At 38.7% G+C, this 24,305-nt stretch overlaps 1 protein-coding gene across 2 annotated transcripts in view; it reads left to right on the top strand.

Moving 5' to 3' along the window:
- The window catches only part of akap7 (A-kinase anchoring protein 7), a 48,130-nt gene extending 26,177 nt beyond the window's left edge, over nt 1–21,953 (top strand). The window contains exons 10-11 of one of the 2 annotated variants that reach the window (XM_032585202.1): nt 12,714–12,749; nt 19,619–21,953. In XM_032585202.1, coding sequence (XP_032441093.1) covers nt 12,714–12,749; nt 19,619–19,833 — 251 coding nt within the window. In that variant the 3' untranslated portion in view covers nt 19,834–21,953. The remainder of the gene's footprint in view (nt 1–12,713; nt 12,750–19,618) is intronic. The other variant, XM_032585203.1, reaches the window with a different exon arrangement.
- The last annotated feature ends 2,352 nt before the right edge of the window (nt 21,954–24,305 follow it).

The following is a 24,305-nucleotide window of genomic DNA, read 5'->3' as shown; positions in this document are numbered from 1 at the left end:
GAAAACAGGGGCTACAGCTGGGAGAGCGGAACGGGAGAAGAGGAAAGGAGGCGCCATGGGTCAACTGTGTTGCTTCCCTTTCTCCCAAGCGGAGGAGAAAATCAGTAAGTGTCTCCGGCTCCCGTCTTCTGGCGTGGGCGTGTGTTGTTGGAGAAGACAGTTGGATTGGTGTTCTCAATGGTGCTGTCTGTGGGGACAGACTGCGTGCATGCACCGTGGAGAGATGTGTGTTTTCGTCATGTCAGCGCTCCACATGTGTGTGCACAGCAACATGCATGTTTGTACGGTGACCTAAGGAGAAGGAGTGCCTGTGAAAGAGTGACTGGGGGCCATTTAATTGAATTTGTTAGCAGTCTTGGCTATTGTAGTAAATAAAAGGTCATTATTCAGTCTTATCATTTTTCCATTAATACCTTTATTTAACCACGTTTCCGCTTTAAGTAAATACTTGCCTTTTTGTAGGATTTGTTATTCTTGTAGTAGCATTCATTAGACTGTACTGATGTTTCGCTGATTATATAGTTTATCCTGGATGTTAAATGTAAAATTCCCAAAATGTTAAAAGAAAACCTCCCCAAAGACAGAAAAACATTGCATTTTTCTCCCACATTCTTTGTGGATGTGTTTCATGTTGTTCTTTATCAATTTCTACCAACTGTTGAACAGCAGGGCAGTGAAAGAAGCAGCAGGTTGATAATTGCATGTGTGTCCTTGCTCAGATGAGCCGAACAGAACAGGGATATACTTATAAAATCAACACTTGTTTGCTCAATAGATTCATTCATGATCAAAAGGCCTTTGTGATGGTTCAGCATCTTTCTTTTGAAAGAAAACTAATTGTGGAGAGCTGACAGGGGATGCTGCATATTAACTCTGTGATCTGAGCTCTGTGTGTGTGTGTGTTGATGCCATTCAAGTCTGATCAGCTCAAGGTGATATCCTGGTGTTTAATCAATCCATTTCTCAAGGACAGACTGAAGAGATTTACTCACCAATCAAAGAAGACTTCTTTTTTTTTAAAAAAAGCTTTTCAAAGCTGTTTTACATGAATACAAAATAGAATGAAATGACAGTGATAATAAAACTAACACCAGGACACGTATTTGCCAAAATTATACCAATAAACACAAAGTGTTCCATTCTTACATAAAATTGTGTCATATGATACATGCATATACCGTATATAGTGACAAAGATAATAAAAAATTAACAATTACAAAATGTATTACTTATTTTGAAAAAGGATAGAGCCTAATAAAATAAATATTTCACTAAAAATTCAACTAATCTTTTCTCAGATTTACTGCTCTACACCAGTTACTATAAGAATCGCAGCCGTTGTGATAAACAGTACATTGTTTTCAGTCACATGTTGAAACGTATTAGCGTGTTTATTTGTGCCTTCACACAATCAGCTCAACCAAACAAGGTTTGAGTGAGAAACCTGTGATTTTTGTTTTATCAAAAGGCACATTGTTCATTTATTTTTTACAATAATAGCGCATTGCACTTCTTATCATAAGAGTGTGAAATGTAATAACTATTTAAATGAGTCAGAGAAACAGCAGCAACACTGTGTTTTCCAGAGACATTTAAAGCCTGAGTTTCTCATCATTGTTAAGATTACTAAACTTTACGCTTCATTTTTACTCTATAACAGTGAATGGTTTTATAGTTTATTTTTTATTTGTCCAGTAGGTTAGTTTTTCTCTTCAGTCCAATAAAACTGTTGCAAAGTGACCAACAAATTAAATTTACAAATGGGTTGATGAGTGAAAATGGTTCAGGTCTTTTTTTGTCTTATCTTTTTTATGTCTATCTATTTTTGTGTAACAGTAACGTTAAAATTCTTAAAAAGTAGACTAAATATACCTCAATTTTTGACAGTCTCAGGATTTAAAATTCAATATGTATGTGTCTTAAAGATTAGAGATACTGCGTGTACCACATTGAACATTACTGGCTCTGAATTAGTTTTAGAAAATCATATTTATTTCATTAAACTCTAAAGCTCAGACTGAAGAAGACTGAGAAAATGGACATTATCTGCAATAGGGAACAGTTTCCAAGTCTCATTCTCTTAAATATTTTCTACATCGCTCTGGGGTTATCCTTTCGTGTGCAGTCATGGGGCACAGTTCGATCTGATTTCTCCACATCTAGACCATCACGACCTTCTAAGAAAAAAAAGAAAAAGTGGTATGTAACTCGTTTTCCACAAAATCAGTGTGGTTAAATAAAAGTTTAGATGTAAAGTGAAAGTAAAATTTCTCACTAGACAGCGGTGATGAAGGGGAATGTCTATTAGGCGTAATTTAAATGAGCTCCGGGGGGTAATTAGTGGAGCATCTTGTGGTTTGATTAAACCATTTTTGTATTATTTATTTTTCTGAGACAAATGAAGTGTGGATTTTTGTCATTGACTTGTGAATGTGGTGCCAGTATATATTAGAGGAGAAGAGTTTAACTGGTACACATTGGGAGCATTTAATTAGTTTCTACTTATTTGTTATTTGTCCACAGAAACAGACTAAGAAACTTGACCTGCTTCTTGCACAAAATTATGTGAATAAAATTGTCTTCACATAGGTATTCAGCTTCATTGTCAGAATAATTGTAAGTAACTTGATATTGAACCGTGAGTCTTGCCACAACTCGAGCAAACCCGCATGTCAAACTTGTTTTTTAGTTCGATTGTAAAAATAGTTGAAAAGACAACTAATAACTCAGAAGATATTTAATTGTGCCTGTGATTACACCATATGTCCCAGATCCACAATCCGTACCTTAGCTCATTTGCGCATGCGCTAAAAGAACTGCTTCACGATCATTAACATTTATATCTTCAAAGTGTAACATATTTATTTATGAATTAATGAAAATATCACTTCCTATAAAATGAAGCTTTTCCCAGACAGTGTTACAATTTACTTGGTGAATGATAATTGTCATAATTTTGTTAGAAGATTATAATCAGTAGAAAATTGTGTATTCACTCGACTGTAACGTAGCGACATTGTCAATGCGCCCTCTAGTGGACACTCCACAAACAAGACTAAAGGCGTTATTGTACTGTACAAGACTTGTTTCCCATGTGGGAAGCACAAATTTATTACTCCATCTTTCCTCACGTTTGATTTTTGTACATATTCACCTGATTATATATTTTTGAGAAAATAGCCATCAAAACAGCAAAATGCAATTAAACCATTTTTGTTTGTACTTTTAGATATTCTTTTTAAATGTATGTCTGTACAAGTACTTTTACAATTGCAATGAAATTCAAAAAGAAAAAAGAAATATCAAAAAGAAATCCACAAATGAGCTAATGGTACAGATTGTGCTTCATGCGTACCACCACAAAAATGAAGGGCCTTTAGGAGACGACCTTTGTAATAACTAGATATTGAATCAAAAGACTTAAACTGGACAAGATAACAGGAAAAAAAAGTACCAGTATATAAAAAAAAACAGGAAAAAAAGTCGCTAGATTTGTTGCTAATCGCTTTTTGAAGAAATGCTGCTAGACGAGTCTAAAAGTTGCTAAATATAGTGATAAAGTGTCACTAATGTGTTGTCACAGTTGTCTCTACACTGTCTCTAGTATTGGGCAACTCTAAATCTAGGTTTTGTTTCTGCATAGTTTACTTTTGAACATCTCATCAAAAAGATGTCCTATAATTTTTTTTTCTAAGGCCTTATCTACACATTGCTTTGAGCAGCATTTTTTTATTTTATTTTGTTTACAAAGCTAAAATTCAATTCAATTAAAGCATTAGTCTTATTTTAGGCTGTTAAAAAAACAACTTGCTTTTGGTTTTTATAGATTTTTTTTATTGAATCACCCGGACTGCACATGTAGTGCTTATGCTTGACATTTTTATTTCTACTTGAAGCAACAACAACAAAAAAAGCACTATGTCTCTGTAGTTAAAGAAAATCGATGAGCTACTGGCTGAAGTAATGATTAAACAAGAAGTATTGAAAAGAGTAAATGATCTGTGGTTGTAAAAATGCATGTTTGTGTGTCCACCTTGTACGAGAGATCCTGTTGATCATCAAGTCATAAATGCAGACTTTGACTCTGAGCTGAAAAGCCAATTCTGAAAATAGGTTTGGAGTGTGTAGGTGCCCGTTTGCTCTTTTGCAGGATTCTTTTTTTCTGCTTCCCTGTCTCTCTCTTTCTCTCTCTCTCTCTTTTCTCTCCTCCACGTCCCTTTTTCATTCTCTGCTTGCAGCTGCATTGCTATAAACAGTGGAGCCACTGTGCCCTAGTTCTGAGCAGAGAGAGATGGGGAAAGGGTGAGGCAGGGACTGAAGACTAATGAGGGGCAACGAAGAGAGCGGCCTTAAAGAGAAATGGTGTTTTTGAAACAAAGACACCGGGGCGTTCGGGGAGGCAGACAAACGTGTGTGTTTGGGTGTTTCTGTGTGTGCTCTGCGGGTCAGATGCTCCCCCTGTGATTCGGCGACACCCTCCCTCGTGAGCACTGCGAGGCACAAGCATGCTTGTGGGTGTGCGTTTGCGTCCACCGTGTTTGCGTGTGAATTCAGCCATGACCAATGTGACAAGCTGTCACAGTGTGGTGTTAGCAGTCACTGCAGGTGATAAACACATAAACATATTTTCACATTGTGGCGAATCCAACATTCCCACATCTTCAATATGGTTCTTTTGGAAAATGTTCTAATATTTTATAGCCCTTTGGTCCAGCTATTGAAAATCTCTGCGTAATTTAATTTTAATTGCAAAACATTGCAACAGTTCTCCTGACAAACGTCTGAGTGGGCTCCTAACCGTTTAGGACGTTGCTATAATGGTGGGAATAGAGCTCTGAAAAGGAATACATAAATATCCAAATGATATGAAACAGTTAAAACTGCTACATTAACCACACATGAATAAATATTTTTGAGACGAGAGTTCTGTTTAAATGGGATTAATTAGGGCTTTACCTGTACGTATGTTCACACAGTCAGACAACAAATACATCTGCTGCAGGCGATAACTATGCTCTTCCTGGAGAGCAGCACACGTGCTTTTAGTGCAGTGTGTTGTGAGTCACAACAGATAATGAGTACAGGAGGAAACTTCCTTAATCTGGCCACAATAACAGCAACTGGGTAGCAGTGATGGCACTGATGGCGCTAAAAGACTCACCTGTTCCTTTTAATCGAAGTTCAAAGTATGGCAAGCCTGTACTACATACATTCTTAAGCTTTGCTACACTTGATAACTAAGGGTACGTCAAGGTCACAAAAGAAAGTTAAGGACAAAATAATTGAAACAGAGCTTTGATAAGATAAGTCATAGTTAATCATTCTTTTTGTATCACGTTGGATAAAAAACAAATTAAAATATTTTCAATAAAGGGAGTCGGTGGATACATTCTACAGTGTCTTTCTTTTTAAAATCAAAATATTTACTAGAATCATCGTATTTATAGATCAAATTAAAGCAACTCCTCAGAATAACGTGTTTTGGTTAACAGTTTACCCAAAGCGTTCTGCTTTGAAATAACGAACGACTTCAAACACAAAGAAACAGGAGAATGTTTTTAGTTTATTGCCTCCTGAGAATATATTCTAACATGGCACATTTACTAGTGCAATTGATTAGATTTTGTGGGCTTCCTGTATCAACATTCCCTGGAGGGAATTTTATTGCATCCTGTGCGGAGCCTGCTTGGACTTGGAGATTGAACTGGTTGACATTTAACGGTGAAGGTCACTGTACGAGTTAAAGCCACGTCTCAAGAATCTCTGTCGACGCTCCGTTTAAAACTCTGAAAGGCGAAACTGCCCGTATTGAATATTAAAAACTTGTTTCTGCCCTTCAGCTTAATTAAAACCTAACAGATTTTCATCTTTTCTAAAATGTACTCTTAGAAGGAGTACAATGCTCCTTAATGCTCCCTGCCAAGTCTTAAGCTACAAACAAACTGGCTGAAAATATGATAATTAATCCCTTTGATTATAAAACTTCATAAAAAGCCTAGTTGTGTGAGTTGTGCTTCTTTCACACAACAACCTCATAGGTTATGATTGTTTTTTTCTCTGCTTTCATGTTGGCCCCAGCAGGTTCCACGCCGCCGACGCGGCGAACAGGATTTAAAGAGCTTTCAATTGAGTTCGAAGCCCCCCCCTCAGTTTGCAAACATCTAAGCAGCGTCATTCCTTTCATAACATCGGTTCACTTTTTAAAAATTATTATCCGTTTTAATAACGCCCTCTACGCAGGCAGCTTTCCCCCTCGCAGAGGACCACCGCCGGTCTGAAACATGCAAATGGAGGAGAATCTTCGTCTGGTTCTTCACGGCGTGAGCTGTTCACCTGCATTACCTCCGTAACGGCACTTCAAATCCGACCTTGGACGGACGCCGTCTCTTTTTCATTTTAATAGTAAAGCTTTGTACCTCGACGTTATGAAAATGTTGAGTCGAATCCGGCCTACTTGTGTTCGAGGTGTGCAGGTGAAGACAGCAGAGCCCGCATGCGAGCAGGAAGGAGAGAAAGTTGAGAACACAGAAGCAGGGGGAAGCGCGGCAGGGGGACGAGCTGCATGCAGCGCTGTTTAATTCATCCTGTTTTATCCTCCATGCCCAGTCATCTCTTCTCTTTCTCTTGCCGGAGCATGAAGTGTTAACTCCTTCATGCTCCGTCGTCACAGCAGAGAGACTTAAAATATTCACATTATTTATTCATGTTCTCAAAAGAATAAGTTGGTGAAAGCCTCGAGTCTGGCCACTCAGCAGAAAACACCTGGCTGCTTTTATTCGTCACAACCTGACAAATAGGAGGGAGTCATAAAACGTTACAGCTTATATAACCTGAAATTTGCATTGTGGGAATCGCGTGTGCGGTTTTTAGATAAAGATGAATGGCAACGCAGGCAGACGTGTGTTTTTTAAGGTGCAGTCGGTGCCCACTTCTTTTGCGCTCTGAGTCGCTGATGTTTGATTGTGTTTGACTGGATCACAGCCAGTGTTTCTACTCACCGAGACACTGTTTAGATGAAGCCAACTTTACAGCCTGGTTCATACTGTTGCTGCTTCTTAGAGAGAATTTCACCATATATTACAGCTGTGGCTGACAGTTTTCAATTTCAATAGCAAAATTTTGTGCTGAAACTCAACACAGTCCTGGAAACTCTAGAGTTGAGTTGTGATATTCTCTTATAGGTCGACTGTTGAGTTGCAGCAGTCCATGGCTCTTGTAAATCAAACTAGGAGTGTTTCGTTGGGTTTGTCCATGTTCACAAAAACAAATGCACAACAGCTTCAAATGTCTGGTTCAATTTTCAAGCTAACAGAGATTCAGATATTTGACTTGTAGGGAAAAAAATCCTTACAGAAAGTTACCTATTTTCTACTTTGTAAAGGCTGATCTGTGTTTTCTAAACTCTTTTTTAAAGTTTTCCCTTTTGGTGAGTAAATTGTTGATCTCTCCCATCTTCTATTAAGGCTTAAATATCTATTAAAAGGAATTGTACTGAATTTGTGGACAACAGCTGATTGACTTATGTTGTGTTCCTGCTAATGAAATTGTGTTTTGGGGATTAATTCTCATTGAGTTAGTAACTTGATTTCTTCAATACTAAGCCTTTATGTTACATACATTAATGGTGTACTATCTTCTTTTAGATTCTACCATACACAACAGATTCATCAAGGCTTTATGCACAAGGTTGGAGCAAGCAATTTTCACAATCACTCTAGATCGTCCTCCCTTATGCCCTCTTCTCCTTGGTTTATCTGATTTAGGTCTGGGGATTGACTTACTTATGAAAGAATATTGATTGTGTGTCTAGTCGAGTTTTTCTGTATTGATTTGGCCTTGTAGATGATTAATCTGCCGAAAGACCAATGACGACCCAGCTGTGGTTTCCTGGCAGAGCCTACCAGACATATTTATGTCTTCATTTCAGAAGTAGAGTTTATAATTTCCTGAAATCTATCAAGTTTCCCACGGTTTTGGAAGGGCAACAAGCCCACAGGAGCACAGATCCTTCACCATGCTTATCATTGGACTGGAGCCGAGCCAAAGTGCATAGTTCCAGTTACTTTAATTAACTTTAACAGTGGTTATAAGATGAGAGAGCCTGGTTTTTTGGTATACCTCTCAAACAACTTGTTGGTATGCATAACCCACTATTTGGTGATGCAAAACAATAGTCATTATAGTTGGCGATGTCTGAAAACAAAATATTGCTTAGGAGAAATGGCCACCTGTGTCATCTATTTTTCTTTTTTTGTTTTAATTCCCAAAAATACGTGCACTTCCATTTAAGCTCCCTAGGCAATCCAATAAACATCAAAAGTTAAAGCATAATTTTTAAAAAAAATGCTTCGTTTTATCCTGTTTTCTACAGGTGTGAGCAGAACAATGGAGCTTTTATTGTGTGTCAGTGGAAGGATTTATTTTTCATAAAACTGTCTTCGCATGTTGGATTAGAAGAATATGTCTGTGTCCCAGTACACTCCGTTCCATTGTTCTGCCTGAAGGGAGACATTGCCAGAAACATCTTTTTTTATTATTATTTTTACTTCAAAACTTGAAACACAATGAAATCAGGCCGCTTCAAACCCCGTGGACGTGTACCGTAGATCTAGTTCTCCTTTTGCCTTTGCCGAGTCATTTTCTACACAGCATTATAAAAGTTTACCAAGCTTTCATCGCCTTGTCAAATGACATTTGAGGCTGGAGACCACAGGCCTATAAACTATTGTGCTAACCACCTCTTTGGTTTATTGATCAGACTTTAGAGCTGTAGCCAAATGTTTCATTAAGTGGATTATTCCTGAGTGCAAAGGGCGCTGCCATTTTATTTTTCAATTTCTCTGTTGTTTTTCAGTCAGAAAATAGATTTTAGTTTTTGTTTTGTCACGTGTTCATTGAAACGCTTGACAAATACGCTCAGTGATAAAAAAAAAAAAAAGTGTTTGAATTCTCTGCTGCAGGCAGTGTCATGGGTTTGGAGGAGTCTTTGGTATTTCCTCAGGAAACTGCTCCACCATCAGTGAATCTAACTCCCTCCTCTGGAGCCTCAGCTTTGCTCCTGCTGTCCTCTTCTCTTTCCTCATCTTCAGGATCCAGTTTCTCCCCTCTCCCCTCCTTCTTCCTTCTTCCTCAAATGAAACCCCCTCCAGTTTAGTTTTCTCCTGCTTTGCCTTCTCATATCTCAGTTTCGAACCTCCATTTTGGCTGTTCCTCCTCTGTGGCTTTCTCCTCCCCCTCCCTTCCCCTCCCCTCCTCTCCATCTGCCCCTTGCTCTTTCTACTTTTCCATCTCGTCGTGCCACATATGCTTTATTAGCGTTCCGTATAAACCTCCACTCAAGCTTTCAGGAAATCTGCTGAAATGGGAAGAATTAGTCATCACAGCAGATTATGAGGCTGGATATAAACATTATAGATAGTCTCATGAATCCAGTGAATATGATTAAGTATTTAATTGGATTATTATGGGTCCTTTTGCTGCTGCATGCACTGTGCATGTCGAGCCTTAGTGTGTGGTTAGCATCTCCAATAGCAAATAGGCTGGGACGATAAACTTTAGGAATAACCAGCTGCTATAAACAAAACCTCCTTCCACCATGGTAAGTATTTAAAAAGCTGCTTTAACATTCAGCAGACTGACCTGACCAAAAATGGACTCCTCTGGATGTCTGGAGCCGCTAAAGGACAAGATGAATGAAAATGCATGAGTTTGAGCTCATGCAGTTTAAAGGTTGCAGCACACAGAACAACGTAAATCAGCACGCGCTGCCACTTCCCGTTACTCACACTGTAAATGTGCAGCCAAATTTCCAAATACCATCCACTTTATACCTACGACATCTCAGCCTTTGCTCTTTGTGTTCTCCATTTTATGCCCCTGGTTCCTATAGGAAATTATTACTGTGTCACAGCAGTACTTATTTTTAGGAAGGTAAAAGTATAATTATGTTCTTCACCTTTTCATGTTTGCCTAAATGACTATGTTTATGCAGGAAGATTAATACATCTATATGTATATCATTTTGCTACTCAACTGTTTTTATCACTCATTTATTTACTGTGAGTAAACGAGATAGCAGTAAAACGTGACATTTATTACACAGAAATGATTGACTAATTACCAGCATTTATTTCACGTCTAGTTTAGTTTATTTAGAACAGTTATATATGAATGTCAAAGTACATCTCAATAAGCTATAACAAAATATATTTTTATTTAAGTACTACATTTAAAACTACTATATTAGATGCTTTTGCATGCTGAGAAAGAAATGAAGTATCTAGATGTTCAACATGTATCTCTGCTGTGACTTAAATTGCTTCATTGCCTGAATACCTAAGTTAGACCAATCCATATTTGAACCTCACAGGCAGAAATACAGCATTAAAACACTCAACTCTCTGAACTCTTAAATATGTAAAACCCCTTTGGTTGTATAGTTCTTTCTTAAAAAGGAATAAACTTTGAATGTTGGATGATAATATGTTGCTTCTAGCTTTGCAGAGTTAATGAATTGTATAAAATATCAATTTTTATATCCTAAAAATGAAATGAAATGAAAAGTTGATGTAATGTTTTGTAGTTATGGCGCTAGACTTGGAATATGTTCAGTATGATAAAACTTTATATGCGGTGAATCACAGTTTATGACCTCTTTGGGTTTTATTTGTACGTAGTGAACGGAGACTTCTGGTTAAGGTTCTTGTATATTTTAACCCTTTAGAGTTTTTCACGTTCAGAATTTTAATCTTAAAACGTTGCTCACTCATACTTGCTCAATATAAATGTTTGTTCCAAGATAACCAGTAGTTTAAGGACAGGTAAGTACTCTTATATTGTCTCCATGATACACACGTGGGCCAAACATCCATCCCTGGGGAACTCCACAAAAATATTCATTAATTCAGAGGAGAACCTCCCAACTTTAAAAGATGTTTCACACAGAAAGAACTTCTTAATAAATTCACTGCCTCCCCTCCTACTCCAGACCACCCAAGTTTATCGATTATTATTTTTTGGGTATTGATTGGGCAAAAAGTTCTTTTAAGGTCAACAAATAATCCAAACGAGTGTTTGTTCTGTCTGTAGAGCTCATATCTTGTAATATTTCACTGTAATATATATGTGAGATGGCGACTAGAGAACAGAAGACTGTAGACTTGACTAAATTTTTCTTTGCTATCTCGCTTAAAGTACTTTAAATCATACAAACAGTTTAACAAAAAAACTTTGTTGGTTTTAAAAGTGTAACCATAAAACCTTGATGTACAATGAGACCGAGAACATGCCCTATGTCTGTCTACAGATAAAACCTTTTCAGATAGTTAAAAGTAACTTTTATGGATGTTTGGATGCCACAAGAAGCTTCAGAATTCAACAAACGCAAGTCAGGAAGAGTTCAGCGTTTCACCGTAGAAAATATTTAGAACCCCTGTGTAATAACACTATATTTTAAACATTAGAGGGTTTTTTTTTATGCTTTTCACTTGAAATTGTTTATGCAAGTTCACATCAGATGAGCAATCTATGTCAAGCAACTCCACCAGCATGTCAGTCACATTGAACTGAGTGTCAGCATCCTCACCAGCAGCTTTATAGACTTCTTGAATAACCCAAGCAGCTGACAGTTTAAGGAAGGTCCTTCATAATAAATGATAAAAGGGACCTGAAAGAGTCTGGGAGGGAAAAAAATACAAGTACCGGTAGTTCCCGGGGAGGAAAACGAAGTTAAAGTGGTGTGAAAGGAGAAGAGGCTTTGAGACTGAAGCGAGTGAAACCTGCCAAACATGAATGGAAGTCAGTGCAACCTCTTTCTGTTGTTCAGTGTTGAAGTGCCTGTCTGGTTCTCATCTCTGTAGCCATGACAACACTGCCAGCCACACAAAAAAAAAAGGTAGAGTGACAGAGTGAAAAAAGGTTGATCATAAAGGCACGAAGGCTGGAGAAGGAGGCTGAGAGGAAAAAGTGAAGGAGTAAAGAAAAGGATATAACACTGCAGGTGAAAGGGGCAGTGTTGTATCTTGTGTTCAGGATGCTGCTTGAACACGTGTGGTATGTGGTGTTCGAGATAAGTCGCGTAAATGATTTTCCACGGACCTGTCATCCTGGTTGCTTGTCAAATAGCGTAAAGTCCTATGTATTTGCGAAACAGGTACGAAGGGCAGCTTTACTGCCATCATAAAGGCTTGCATTGTATCAGAGTTGAGATCGAACATTCAGATAAAAGGATTTTTACTCAAACATATGTGCCCTTATCAGAGAAACACACAGAAAAGACCTTTGACAAGCAGCGATAAGCTGACTTACATCAGGACTAAAGTTTGAGTTTTGTGGATGATTCATGTAAACAGAAGATGATCTGCAGACAAAAAAATAAATAAATCTGCCACCTTTTACTTTCTGGAATTCACGTGCCATTTTGTTTTCGCCTTTCTGCCGGTCTTAATATAAAACAAAGATTTATTGTATGTACTCTCATATTTTAAACAGCATGCAGCCTTTTATGATGGATGCTCTACCTACTTCTGGTTTCCAGCATTTCGCCACAACCCAGAAAATGCACACATGCAACTTATTTTTACCCCACAGGGACCTGTAAGGCTCAACACCACCACTCAGCTCTTTAGATTAATATTGTATTCACTGTACTTGTGCATGCTTTTATTCTTCAGTTTGTCCTTATTTAACAGTCGATGTTTGTTCTTGTGTTGCAGAGTTGACTCAGAGTCCGAGCCATGTCAAGCGCTCAAGTATGTGTACTCATAACACATGTCTGCAATTAAGGCACTGGGGTTAATTTATAACCTAAATTATCTCTGATTACAAGTTAAGATCCTAATTTGATTTAATCCCAACACAATCGAAATGAATAATAGTCTGATTAATGATTCTTGATTACAAAACATCAATCACTGAAAATGTTTTGCACTGAAAATCAAATGGATGCATAACTTGTGGTTCGCTGAATTAAATGTGATGCTGACTTGCCATTTTCAAAGTGAGCCTAAATGAGCCGAGCAGTGCTGGCCTCTGTCTTGGTCAGAGCAGCTGGGCAGGAAGTGATTAGGGACACTGTCCATTAACTGTGCTGCCTGGGTTTATGCCCTTGTTACATCAAGAATCACCACCTGTTTTTTTCGAGGAAAGGACTTTTGTAGACTACTCTTTAGTTTTCTAAAATGTAGCTGATTTATTTATTTTTTTTAATCAAACAACATCTATTAATTGTTATTGGCAGATCTAGATACTTTACGCTTTCTTTGAAATTACACCCACAGTTTATTTTATTGTGATTCCATGTGATAGACCAACACAAAGTAGCATATAGCTGTGAAGAGGAGCAAAAACAATACATGGTTCCAACCACTTTGAAACCATGACTTAACAATATATCTAATAACATTCATTTTTAAAACTTTAATGTGTGCTATTATGCAAATGGAATATTTGGACGGAAGGTCATTCAAGTGTCATTCGTTCAGATTTTGCATTCTAGCTGTATTTGACCCATTAGCTGGATTTCCTCATTGTCCTCGGCGGAGGTAGAGTTTTAGTAAGTCAAATGCTAAACCTCACAAACACAGGTGGGAACTTTGTGCTGGAAAAAAAAAAAAAAAGAGTCAGAAAAATGTGAGTTCATCGTAACTGATATTGTCATTACAGTGTTCAAAAATGGCATCGCAAATTCATGTTTTTTTAGTTATTTTGTAGCCCTAATTTTTTGCAAATGCTTAACTCATCCTTAAGAAATACTAGGAAATGCAGTATTTATGTTTTATTTGCAATACAGTTTCTAAAACTGTGCTTTTTTTTCTTTTTGTTTGCATTTGCTTGTCGGAGTAGTCCGATATGCATTTCTTGCTCCTCTTCTGTGTTGAAAACTATTTTAGAAAAAATCCTGAGCAGCCTGTTTTCTTCAGAAATTGGTTAGTCAGTCAACAGGGTAAATTTATTGAGAAATTTAATGCATAGTCATTTGTTTAAATAGTTTAGTCAATTCAAACCTAATCTAGCTATCTGTAGAAAGACTTTAAAATTCCTGTTCACATTCCTTTCTAAGTGAAATTGAGCTAGATTGCAAATTGTCTAAAAATTAGCAGAGCTGGTAAAGGCTTACCCCAAAGGTCATATATAGTAAGTGGAATGAAAACGCGTAACCATAGGCAACCTGGGGTTAAGCACTTGCCCAAGGTCACAACAACATGTGGCTGGAGGAAGCTGTAATTGAACAAATTTATAATTGCAGAAATCATGGATCTAATTGGTTGTTGTATTCATTATTTATTCATGGCGACTGGGTGTACAAGTACGCCACACATTTCAGGTTTTATTTGTAAAATTTGGAAAAACTACGTACCCTTTTTCTCCCACTTGGTAATCATGTACTACTTTGTGTTGGTCGAACTCATTAAATGCAAATCAGAATAAAATTATTTGGCTGTTCTAATGTGACAAAAAGTGAAAAGGTTCAGCGGGTATGAATACTTCCGTAAATGGATGGAAAAAATATTTCTGAGTGGTTGCTGGTTGTTGGCCTCCCAGACCAAATCATCGGTAATGAGCAGAGGTTTACCTCCATGATTGCAAGAGCCGTGGAAAAGGCAAGCAAGGTCTGCATCGTGTGATTTAAATGACCCTGAGCAGGAGTTGATCATTAGAGCTAAGTGCACCTGTTTGATTTATGCAGAAATGTGCGCGCCCCAAAAAGTGTCTCTGGTTTCGGAGAAATTCAGACAGCGAAGTTCGGAGGGAGAAGAAATGCACAGAGATCAGTCGGAGGCGTGAGTCAGTCTATCCGAGAGGGAGGTCACGGGTAATCTAATCGCGTCTCAGTACAACAGCATCCTTAGATTCGAAACTCGATAGAGCACGAGTAACCAGGAGGGAGCAGAACATCTCGTTAGGTAGAAAACAAGTGAGGAGGAAAAACAACAAATAGTGAAGCTAACATGAGTTTATTCTGAAATGTAGATAAGTGAGGTGTTTGCCGGTGCCTCCTGGTTTCTGTTTGGGCTTTTGTCACCAAGAACAACCTAAACCCACACCACGCACAGTGCTCACGTCAACAGAATATACTTTTAGTGGTGACAATCTGGTGTGACTAATAATTTTTTAAGGTCATAAAACTCAGATGCATAAGTTGCCGGCTTTGATTTCTGATTTCTGTGAGGCGCCGGCGAGCAGATTGCCTCTGATTTACAGTCACCAGCGAAGCAATCAGTCATTCCTTAATCAGAGTATTAGAGCATAAGACAGCTGTTGTACAGTCAATCTATCGAGCTAATGCAGCTTTATTTTAAACCTCTGCACATTTCTGTGTGACGTTAAAGTGCAGATCTCTAACCAGAATGAACTCTATTTTCTGGCCTAACTTCTTAAAAACAGACTCCACACGATTACACAGCTATCTGGGAACATTGTTTTGTTTTTTGATAACTGCCGTAATTAGGGAGGTATAAATGATAACCAGAAACTTTTTCTAAAGATGTAGAGTACATTTTGCTAAATGCATCTTTATTTTGACTCGGAGTGTATTTTCAGAAATGCCAGTTTGTGTAGCAAAGTAGAAAACAGCTTCACTCTAACTTATTTATTAAGTTTTTTTTGCCGTTTCTCTGCCTATTCACAATGTAAACATCTATACTGCAATGGGTTTTACACTATTATTAAATAGCTTTTTCCCTACAAGACATGCAGAGTGTATCAAAATGCAAGTACAGATTAGACTTTCAGGAAGTTTGATTGAATCATGTAAAAGTGTCCATGATTTATACTGACCGCTCTGACTCTGTTACACATCTTCTCCCACAGTCACTGGCAGACGAGGTTGGAAGTGTAACAAGTTGGACATAAATGCCACTAGAAATTCACTTCTCCTTCGCAGTGCTGTTTCAGCTCTTTATTCAGCTCGTTTTCATGTATAGGCTGAACCAAGCTACTAAAAACTAGATTTTATAAACACCTCACTGAGTCTTCTTCAAAACCCTGAGGAGTTGCTGTTGGTGGAGCCCAGCAGCAGTTTCAGTGTGGTGGCTTTGAAAAATGTAAAATTGTCTATTTCTAGTCCTCCAGCTGACATCTTTGTCTCTCTTGAACAAACTATCTGCTGGGTAAGAATATCGCACCCAAATCAGAATTGAATCAAAGCTTCTTTGTTACATAATGCAGAAACCAGTCCAGCATGTTGCTGTTATCAAAAATAAACCCTCTTCTCTCTTTCCCTATTCTACTCTCTACTGCTTAGGATTCTGATCCTCCTTTTATTGTAGCTAGCTGCGCCTTTAAGATTTGTTTTCATGTAAATAATAAATCACTGATCTGTGAATGAACAAAGAAAACAACAAAAATGTGAGGTCGAAACGCTAAGGAGAAACGAACAGGCTTTTTAATCTTCTCCGTGGGATTTGATTCTGACCGTTGCGGACCTCGTCGTCCTCTCAGGCTATCTCACTCTTCTTCCTGCATTCACTCTTTTTCTACAAAGCATAAAAAGGCCCCACTCTGACCGATGATAAAACAAACCTACAGGCCCAGTGGGATTTTAGGCCAGGGAAGATTAGCTGAAGGATCTCCTTCCAGTCTTTAGTAATCAGATGATGTCTTGATTATAACAGAGATGTGTGTGTGTGTGTATATCTCAGACCAACCGAATTGCTGCCTGGTTTTTCTATTACTCGCCGCCCCGGCTTGCAGCCTGCCCTCCAACTGTAATTTTATTTCTACATGAATTATTGACTTTGTGTCCGTCTTACAGTTTCTCCTCAGTGCTGGTTGGGCGGTCCGTCTTCCCTGATTTGCCCCCTCTGTTCGCCTTTCATTTTCCCTGCAGCCTTTGCGGAGTGATCCAGAAATTAAGTGGGCTAAAGAAATATTTTTTTCTCATTACTGGAGAAAAATGGCAAAATTCACAGGAGCTGTGAGATAACGGTTGTCATAACATCCTTTCTTCTGTGGAGACATCCAGTCTTTAACTGCTTGGTTCAGACTATGATTAGCGAAGATGCTCATATATTATCTTCAGAATAATAATTATTATTTTCCGCATTTATCTAAATGTATTTGAGGGGGGAAAAAAATGGAAATAAACCCTGAGGAACCTCCCACAGATGAGAAGTACTCAAAATGTTTGCAAAGCCGATCATTACAAATTTTTTCAACTCTTCCAAATGATGGAGCGAAAAACTGGCTACTCGATTATAGTTTTGAAAGTTTATACTTATACATGATGTTTAGCAAACAAACTAGTGTTTGAATCTCACTGAGTTTGCTCTTAGAGTAAGAAGCGGTCGTATTTGACATGCGGTCGACTCAGTTGACAGTGACTTGAATCTTAAGTTAAAGCGAACAACATTGACGTTATTGTTCACAACAACTGCTTCTATTCTCTGACTGAAATCCTATAAAAGTTGCCCCAGTTATTGCCTCAACTATTGTTGTGATTGTTACATGGAGGAGGAGGGGAAAACTCAAGAGTGCCTGTGCAGTTATTTTGAATCATTCCAGATTCTGTTCCAGTTGACTCAGTTTGATTAATTTCTCTGACGTTGTGCATTTGGAGAGCGATTTAAACCTCTTCAGATTCTTAACCTGCAAATGATTTTCTGCTTCAGTGAAATGTGTTAATATAGTTAAACATTTATATCTTTTATAAACTCCGTTCACATCACACTCAGTGAAAACAAATGTTGTTTTTCTTGTCCTACAGACAGATCTTTAACAGAAAAAAATAACATTCTTTTCTTTATCTGCAGTGTTTTGTGAACTCTCCTACGGTTTTATGTTCTTTTCAACAATAATTGGAGAATAGAAATGTTTACAGTAGCAGCCCTGCAGTGGTGTTCAGCTGCAGGGTGCTCTTGACAAACTCTTTTGTTTAAAACAGACTTAACAAGATCTCGCTTTAGCTCTGCTGTCGCAGCTCTGTGATTTCTCATCGCAACGCTGTTTTAATAGTCCGGATCGTCTGGTGTCGAGTTGCGTCTTTCATCTGGGGTTACACTTCCCAGAGTTGGATCTTTCTCCATTTAGGTTTGCTAGCGTGACCCGCGCTGCTCTTCCTCTCAAAGCCTTCAGCAGCTCTGCAGATTCTCGTTCTGGAGACTGCGTCGAACAATTAGCTTTTTTTTTGGAAGCTGAACAGGTTACACACATTTGGACTGTCAGTTACACAGGTACAAGATGCTAGCATTTATCTACCGTATAATGTATTCCAGACTTGTCTTTGTAAAACCTAATATTTTTCCAACTTACTCACAGTTAGGCACTACTTTGTGCTGACCTACCACAGAAAATATCTGTAAAATACATTGATATTTGTGGTTTTTATATGATAAAGTGTGATCAAGTTGAAAGACTCTATAAACACATTAGGAGGAAGGGTAGAGGTAAAACTGGCACTTCTATTTTTGTCATAAAAGATGGCTTCATATCTTCTCCTACTCGCTGCTGTTCATTCTTTAATATTAGGTTGTCACTAATTTAAACCAGAAAAGTAAATGTTGTTAATTGGATATAATCAGAGAGCTCTTCTACAGTTTTGCGCTACAGTGGCCTGGAAGGGTCAACAAAATGCAAAAACCACAATAAAACAGCAAAAGTCACAGTGCTGTGTTTTAGCTTCACTTCCATTTTGGCTTTCGCATTTTGTTGATCCTTCCAGGCCACTGTAATAAGCTGTATGCTTATTTTTATAGGCTGCTTTTGGTTGCACTGTGACTGTTTTAATCATTTTTAACAAATCTGAAAGCACAATTATGAGGGTGTATGGAGTTCACAACTTACTTTTGTAGTTTTCTAGAGCTGAATTTGTTCCTGCAGCACAGACTTTAAAAAAAAAAAATCTGGTGACAGGAGGAGGCATGACAAAGGTCAGCTGTCTGCTGACACTGTATCTGGCATGTCTGATGAGACGAGTCTCTCCAGTCGCCCCAATACGCAGAACAAAGCAAGAGGACTTTATTTTCTCGATAGCTTTGGAAGGAAAAGTCTTTCCTGACATTAAAACCTGCGGTAAATCAGATCGAGGATCTGTCTGAGTAAAGAGGAAGGTGGGTTGGTGTTTGATGTCATGAAAGATTGTGAATCCAATGAGAGATGGAAACAAAGAGGAAGTCGAAGTCGACACACGATGATGGATACCTTGTTGAACTGCAGAAGTTGTTACTTTATTGTTTTTAATAAAGCTCTAAAGGATTGAGGTTTTAATTTAAATGCAAGAGTCTGAAGCGGTTTGTTTACAGGTATGAAGTGACGAAATGGCAGCACATACTGAAAACCTGTTCCTACATTTGGGAGTGTTTGCATCAGCATCAAAAACCCCATGGTTTGATCAATCAATCAATCATCAGTCAAACCTTATTTGTACAGCACATTTCAGCAACAAGGCATTTCAAAGTGCTTTACATCATAAAAACACAAAGTCATGCAACATAGAGTCAACAATCGAAGCATTACAATTAGTTAAGTGCTGATCGTTAAATTCTTAATCGATTATGCTTCAAAGGCGACTCTCAACAGTGTTTCAGCAGTTTTGCAGTTTTCTGGAAGTTTGTTCCAGATTTGTGGTGCACAGAAGCTGAATGCTGCTGTTATATCAACATTTTTTTTTTCTTCCCCTCAGGTGGACGCCGCCGCTCGGAGCCCGACGAGGCCGAGCTGCTGAGGGTCAGCAGGAGGTTGGTGGAGGACGCCGTCAGCCGCGCCTTGCAACAGTACAAACAGGAAACGCTTCAAAACGGGGGCGGGCCCAACGCCGCAGCGCTCCAGACGCCTGGAAGCACAGAGGAGACGAAGACGGACACTACAGCTAACTCCTCCACGGACAACAGGAAGTGAGATCTTTGCGTGGAGGCGCACAGACTCTGAACATCCAGCGGCCCAGAAAAGATCAGCTGGGCCTGGCTAAAGAGGGGGAGCGGTGCGGTAAGACCCGCCCTGAAAGCCAGAACCAATCACAGCACGCCTCCCACTTGAGCTAGCTGGGCAAAGTGCTCAATAATTAGATAATATAGCTTCACGTCCTAGCAGTGGTGACTGTCCTACCTTGCTAATTAATTTGCCGCTGCCCAGACATGGACGTATGTGAAGCACTCCTCTAAACACAGGCTTCTCTGTGAGCTGCCACAACAAACTGCCCATTCAGAGTAGAGAGGGTTCAATTTTCTAGGAAACGTTGGTTCGACTCCGAATGAGCTCGGAGACGTCCTTACGGTCAGTTTCACCGCTCATCACTGTGTGGCCCGAGCCGGTCTGACTCACCGAGGCCGGATTCTTCCAACTTGAATTGTGGTTCAGAGTGTCCGACTTTGGTCCTCGCACGCCTTCGTTTGTCCGGCTGCCGTCTTCAGGACATGGGTTTTCTTTAGCCTTCCAGCATTTTAACTGTTCAGACGTCTGCCTCCACCAGCTTTACGTGTTGTGTGAGAGTCCTGCATTACCCAAGTGACAATCCTTTAGCTCGGTGGCTGCTGACGGCGGGTTTTGAAGCCGATCTGGACTCCAGCGTCCAGATTCTTCCACGCAGTGCATTAAAATAACAGATTAATAACACTAACGTCGCACAGTCCGGGAGGCCTGGTCGCAGCGAACGCCAGAAAACAACACAATGACTTGCTGCCAAGAACACATCTGTACTCGGATCAATGCCAAAACTGACACCATTGTATTGCTTTCCTATCTACTGTCTATTCTGTTTGAAAGAGTGGAGATAAGAGTATTCATTTTATGTCTGCCGTTTTAAAATCTTGAGGCAAACTCTTTGCGCTGAATTGTCGAAAACATGCTGGAGTCTGGCTGTTTGAGGCTCTGCGGCTTTTCTTTCTGGACGTTTTTAATCGTAATCCGAGAAGCTTTTTGTTTGGTGGAAAGCGTGCGGGCAGCGATTCCAATGAAAGCTCACAAGGTCTTCAGTTTACCATCTTATATTTGTTTCTCGTTTTTGATTTGATTGTCTTTGCGTCGCGTGCGGCCTCGCAGATTATTTAATGAATTTACGGAGAAAGCTCCCGGAGATATTTGACAGTGAAGAATAAAACAAAGATAAACGGAGTCATTTCATTACTTTTAAAGTTTAATTTGCTTTCATGCGAAAGCTGAATCTGTTCTCGGGAAGTTAAATCTAATTTAATGTCTTTTAAAAAATTTAAAAAAATTTCTGCTATCTACAAGTAAAATTACATTTTTGAAAATCTTAAAAGCACAGAATTTTACATTTTTCTTTTTAACTGTTTTTTATTATTATTATTTCAGCTTTGATGGTGGCATTACCAATTTTGTGGTTATAAGTTACTTGGCGTAATGATAAGTAGGTAACATTTCTAAATGAAAATATCTCCTAAATGTCAACCTTTGGTTTAAAATTTTGTAGTAAAATAAAAAAAAAAACTACCAAACGTGGAAACAGCCTTTGTGTTGAATTTGAGCTATTTGCAGTTTTCTTTCTTAGAATCCAAACAGCTTGGAGCTTGAAATTACAGTTCAGGCCCTGTGAAATCCACTGAACCACCGTCACTGTGGGCAGCAGCTCGTTCTGTCTCAAGGTGGACTTTGGAGGCTTTTTGTTTGTTTGCTTTGATCTTTTGCTGTCACCAGATCCTTAAATCTCCATGAAAAAATCCCCTTTAAATGCAAAAGTTCTCATGTTGGCCTCTGTGACTGTTCATCTGTCTCTGAAAGCCTGCGTGTGTGTGGGCGTGGGTGTGCGTGTGTGTGTGTTCTCATTCACATCGTGTACAAGTTGTTTGATCAGTGGATCCCCTTAGAAACTCCTGCCTGTATCAATCAAGACACCATTTTGTCCTGTGTCAATGACAAATGGGCCTTTTTTGTTTGTCTTTCCATGTATCCACATGTATGTTGGGAGATGTGTGTATGAGTGTGTGTTCTTTGTACCGTGTATTGTACATCTTGTTCTGCCATGTCTGAACAATAAAACAGGATATGAGATTTAAAACCAACATCTATCTCGCTGTCTCCTTGGTGTAGATGTACATAAAACATCACTGTAATTGTCTGTGTACCTCCTGTATGCTGAAGGTAAAACCATTTTAGAGGAGTGACACTGATGCATAGTCTGTAGTTCTTAAAGGAGTACACGCACCTTTTAAAGTTCCACATTTTCTAAGACTGAATACCAAACCCTTTGTAACATTTTGGTAAAGTACGGCTTTAGCTCCTGGATGCTAATGTCATGGATATCCAACCAGGGTAGTCGAATGTTATTTGAGATCTGGATTTGGATCGATGTCCTTTTTTGTTTTTTTTTAATCTCAAAAATAATAATTTTATCCTGGATCTGTTTTCTCTTTGAGAGCTGCAAACATATTCAGCGTTTTCAAGCTGTCACAAAATGTTTTGGATGGGACCTCAAGTACTCCCCAACCATCACTGGGAACAAAGCAATTTAGAGGTGAAAATTTGCAATTTACACATCCACCGTTTATTAATCGGGGCTTTTACAAACTGTAAAAATTCAACACTCCAGGTACATTTAATGGGTTCATTTGCAGTTTTTAAGCATTACAAGCCTCTTTTTTTTTTTTTTTTTGCTAAAACTATGCTAATTATAAGCCAGCATTTTCACTTTGAGTGCACCCACACAAGTGCTGATTGAGTTGCCTCAGTTTTCCAAAAAGGAGACGGTACCACGATGAAAACAGAAAATACAACCATTTATGAACAAATTCTGTTAAAAGAGGCTCTTCGTTTGAAAGACACCTGTACTCCTTGCTCCTCAGTAACTGATTTTTTTTTTCTGTTTGGTGCTATCAACATGTTTGGGTTTTCTCACTCTATAAGAGAACATTGGCATATTAATTGGGAAATTTTGAAAAAATTATTTTCAGTCCTCAAGAATCACAACCAAAAAGCCCTGCCACATTTTGCATTTTCAAGTATTCTAATTTTAAGCTAGTGTTTACACTTTGAATACACCCACACTGAGTGCTGCTTGGCCTGCAAAGGGGAGGGAGGACAGCAGTGAAAACAGAAAATATTTTCACACGGATTCAGCCATCTTTATTTCAAAGCCCAGTGAAATCTGGGTTTGAAATAATAAGTTGCATTACCATAAATTTGAAAAACAAAATGTATAACTAGTATATATAAGATCAGCTTTTTCCTGGAAAAGACTGGCAGCTAAATGCTAATTTTTTTTTAACAATGTAGGAGAGTGAGAACATAAAATGTTAACAATTTAAGATTCAACACATTTAACAACAAAGACAACAGTGGTAATAATGTAGCTTCTGAGTCTTGCAACATTAGACCAGATAAAGTAATAATCCTGACATTTTGCAGACTTCTCTTCCCTGACATTTGAACTAAATTTTCAAAAAAAAAAAAGCAATGAAAACAACTAAGGCTGGTAAACAAAAACACAAGCGACGCAAGCACTGCTGTGTCTGTTCCGTGGCTTTCCTCGGCATTATCTGGGACACCTTTTAATAAATGAAAAATAAGTGCCAAGTCTGTGAAATGGGTCACGGCGGCTGCCGCCAACCGACAAAAAAGAAAAAAACAACTAAGAAGTTCCTACATTTCACAGCTTCCCTCGTAATGTGCGTATCTGTTGAATCACACGGAGTAATGCGGCCTTGGTGAGGGTGTGATTTATTAGCTGGCTGACCTATCTGTCCGTGATTTCGGAGTGGCTTCACACTCAGTGCGATTCGTCCGCGGTCGGAGAGAAAACCAGCAGCTTGCCAAATGGGACTGTCAGCGGCGTCATGATCCATCGGCTGAGGGCGGTTAGCGAGTTAGTCTGAGGACGGATGATGTCGTAAGAACGATCTTAAAAATGAAACCCTTCGAGCCCTAATTGGGTGTAAATGTATCAGCCTCGTGTTTCATGTAAGGTTTCAGAAATAGGAGTGTGTCATGAAATGGAGCCCAAGCAGCTGGGTTCATTTAAACGCCTTATTGGCACTCAAAAACACATTTGAATGTCTGAAATGTGGTTGTTGTAAAATACGTACTCAGAAATACCCAAGTATCACGCTGCTTACTGTCCTTTGTCCTAAATTGTTGTAGGTGAATATTCATGAAGCCTGTTTAAGGACCACCTGGGCTACTTCCCCAGACACAACTGTGACTTTGAATACTTAAGTGCACATTAAGCTGAAAATATGAGCTGTTCTTGTTCACCTTTAGCATTTCATCACTCTTTTTTTTCCCCTCTTATCACTGTGGATCAGCTATTCATCCATCGAAATACTGTTGATCTGTTTATTTTCCAAAATATATGCTTTCAGATTTCTTTTACTTTTGCTTATTTGTCACACGTACAGTACAGACCAAAAGTTTGGACA

The sequence above is a fragment of the Xiphophorus hellerii genome, chromosome 15 (assembly GCF_003331165.1).
Source record: "Xiphophorus hellerii strain 12219 chromosome 15, Xiphophorus_hellerii-4.1, whole genome shotgun sequence".
Lineage (NCBI taxonomy): Eukaryota > Metazoa > Chordata > Actinopteri > Cyprinodontiformes > Poeciliidae > Xiphophorus > Xiphophorus hellerii.
Note: the sequence above shows the minus strand (reverse complement) of the source record. Positions and strands in the feature narration are given on the sequence as shown.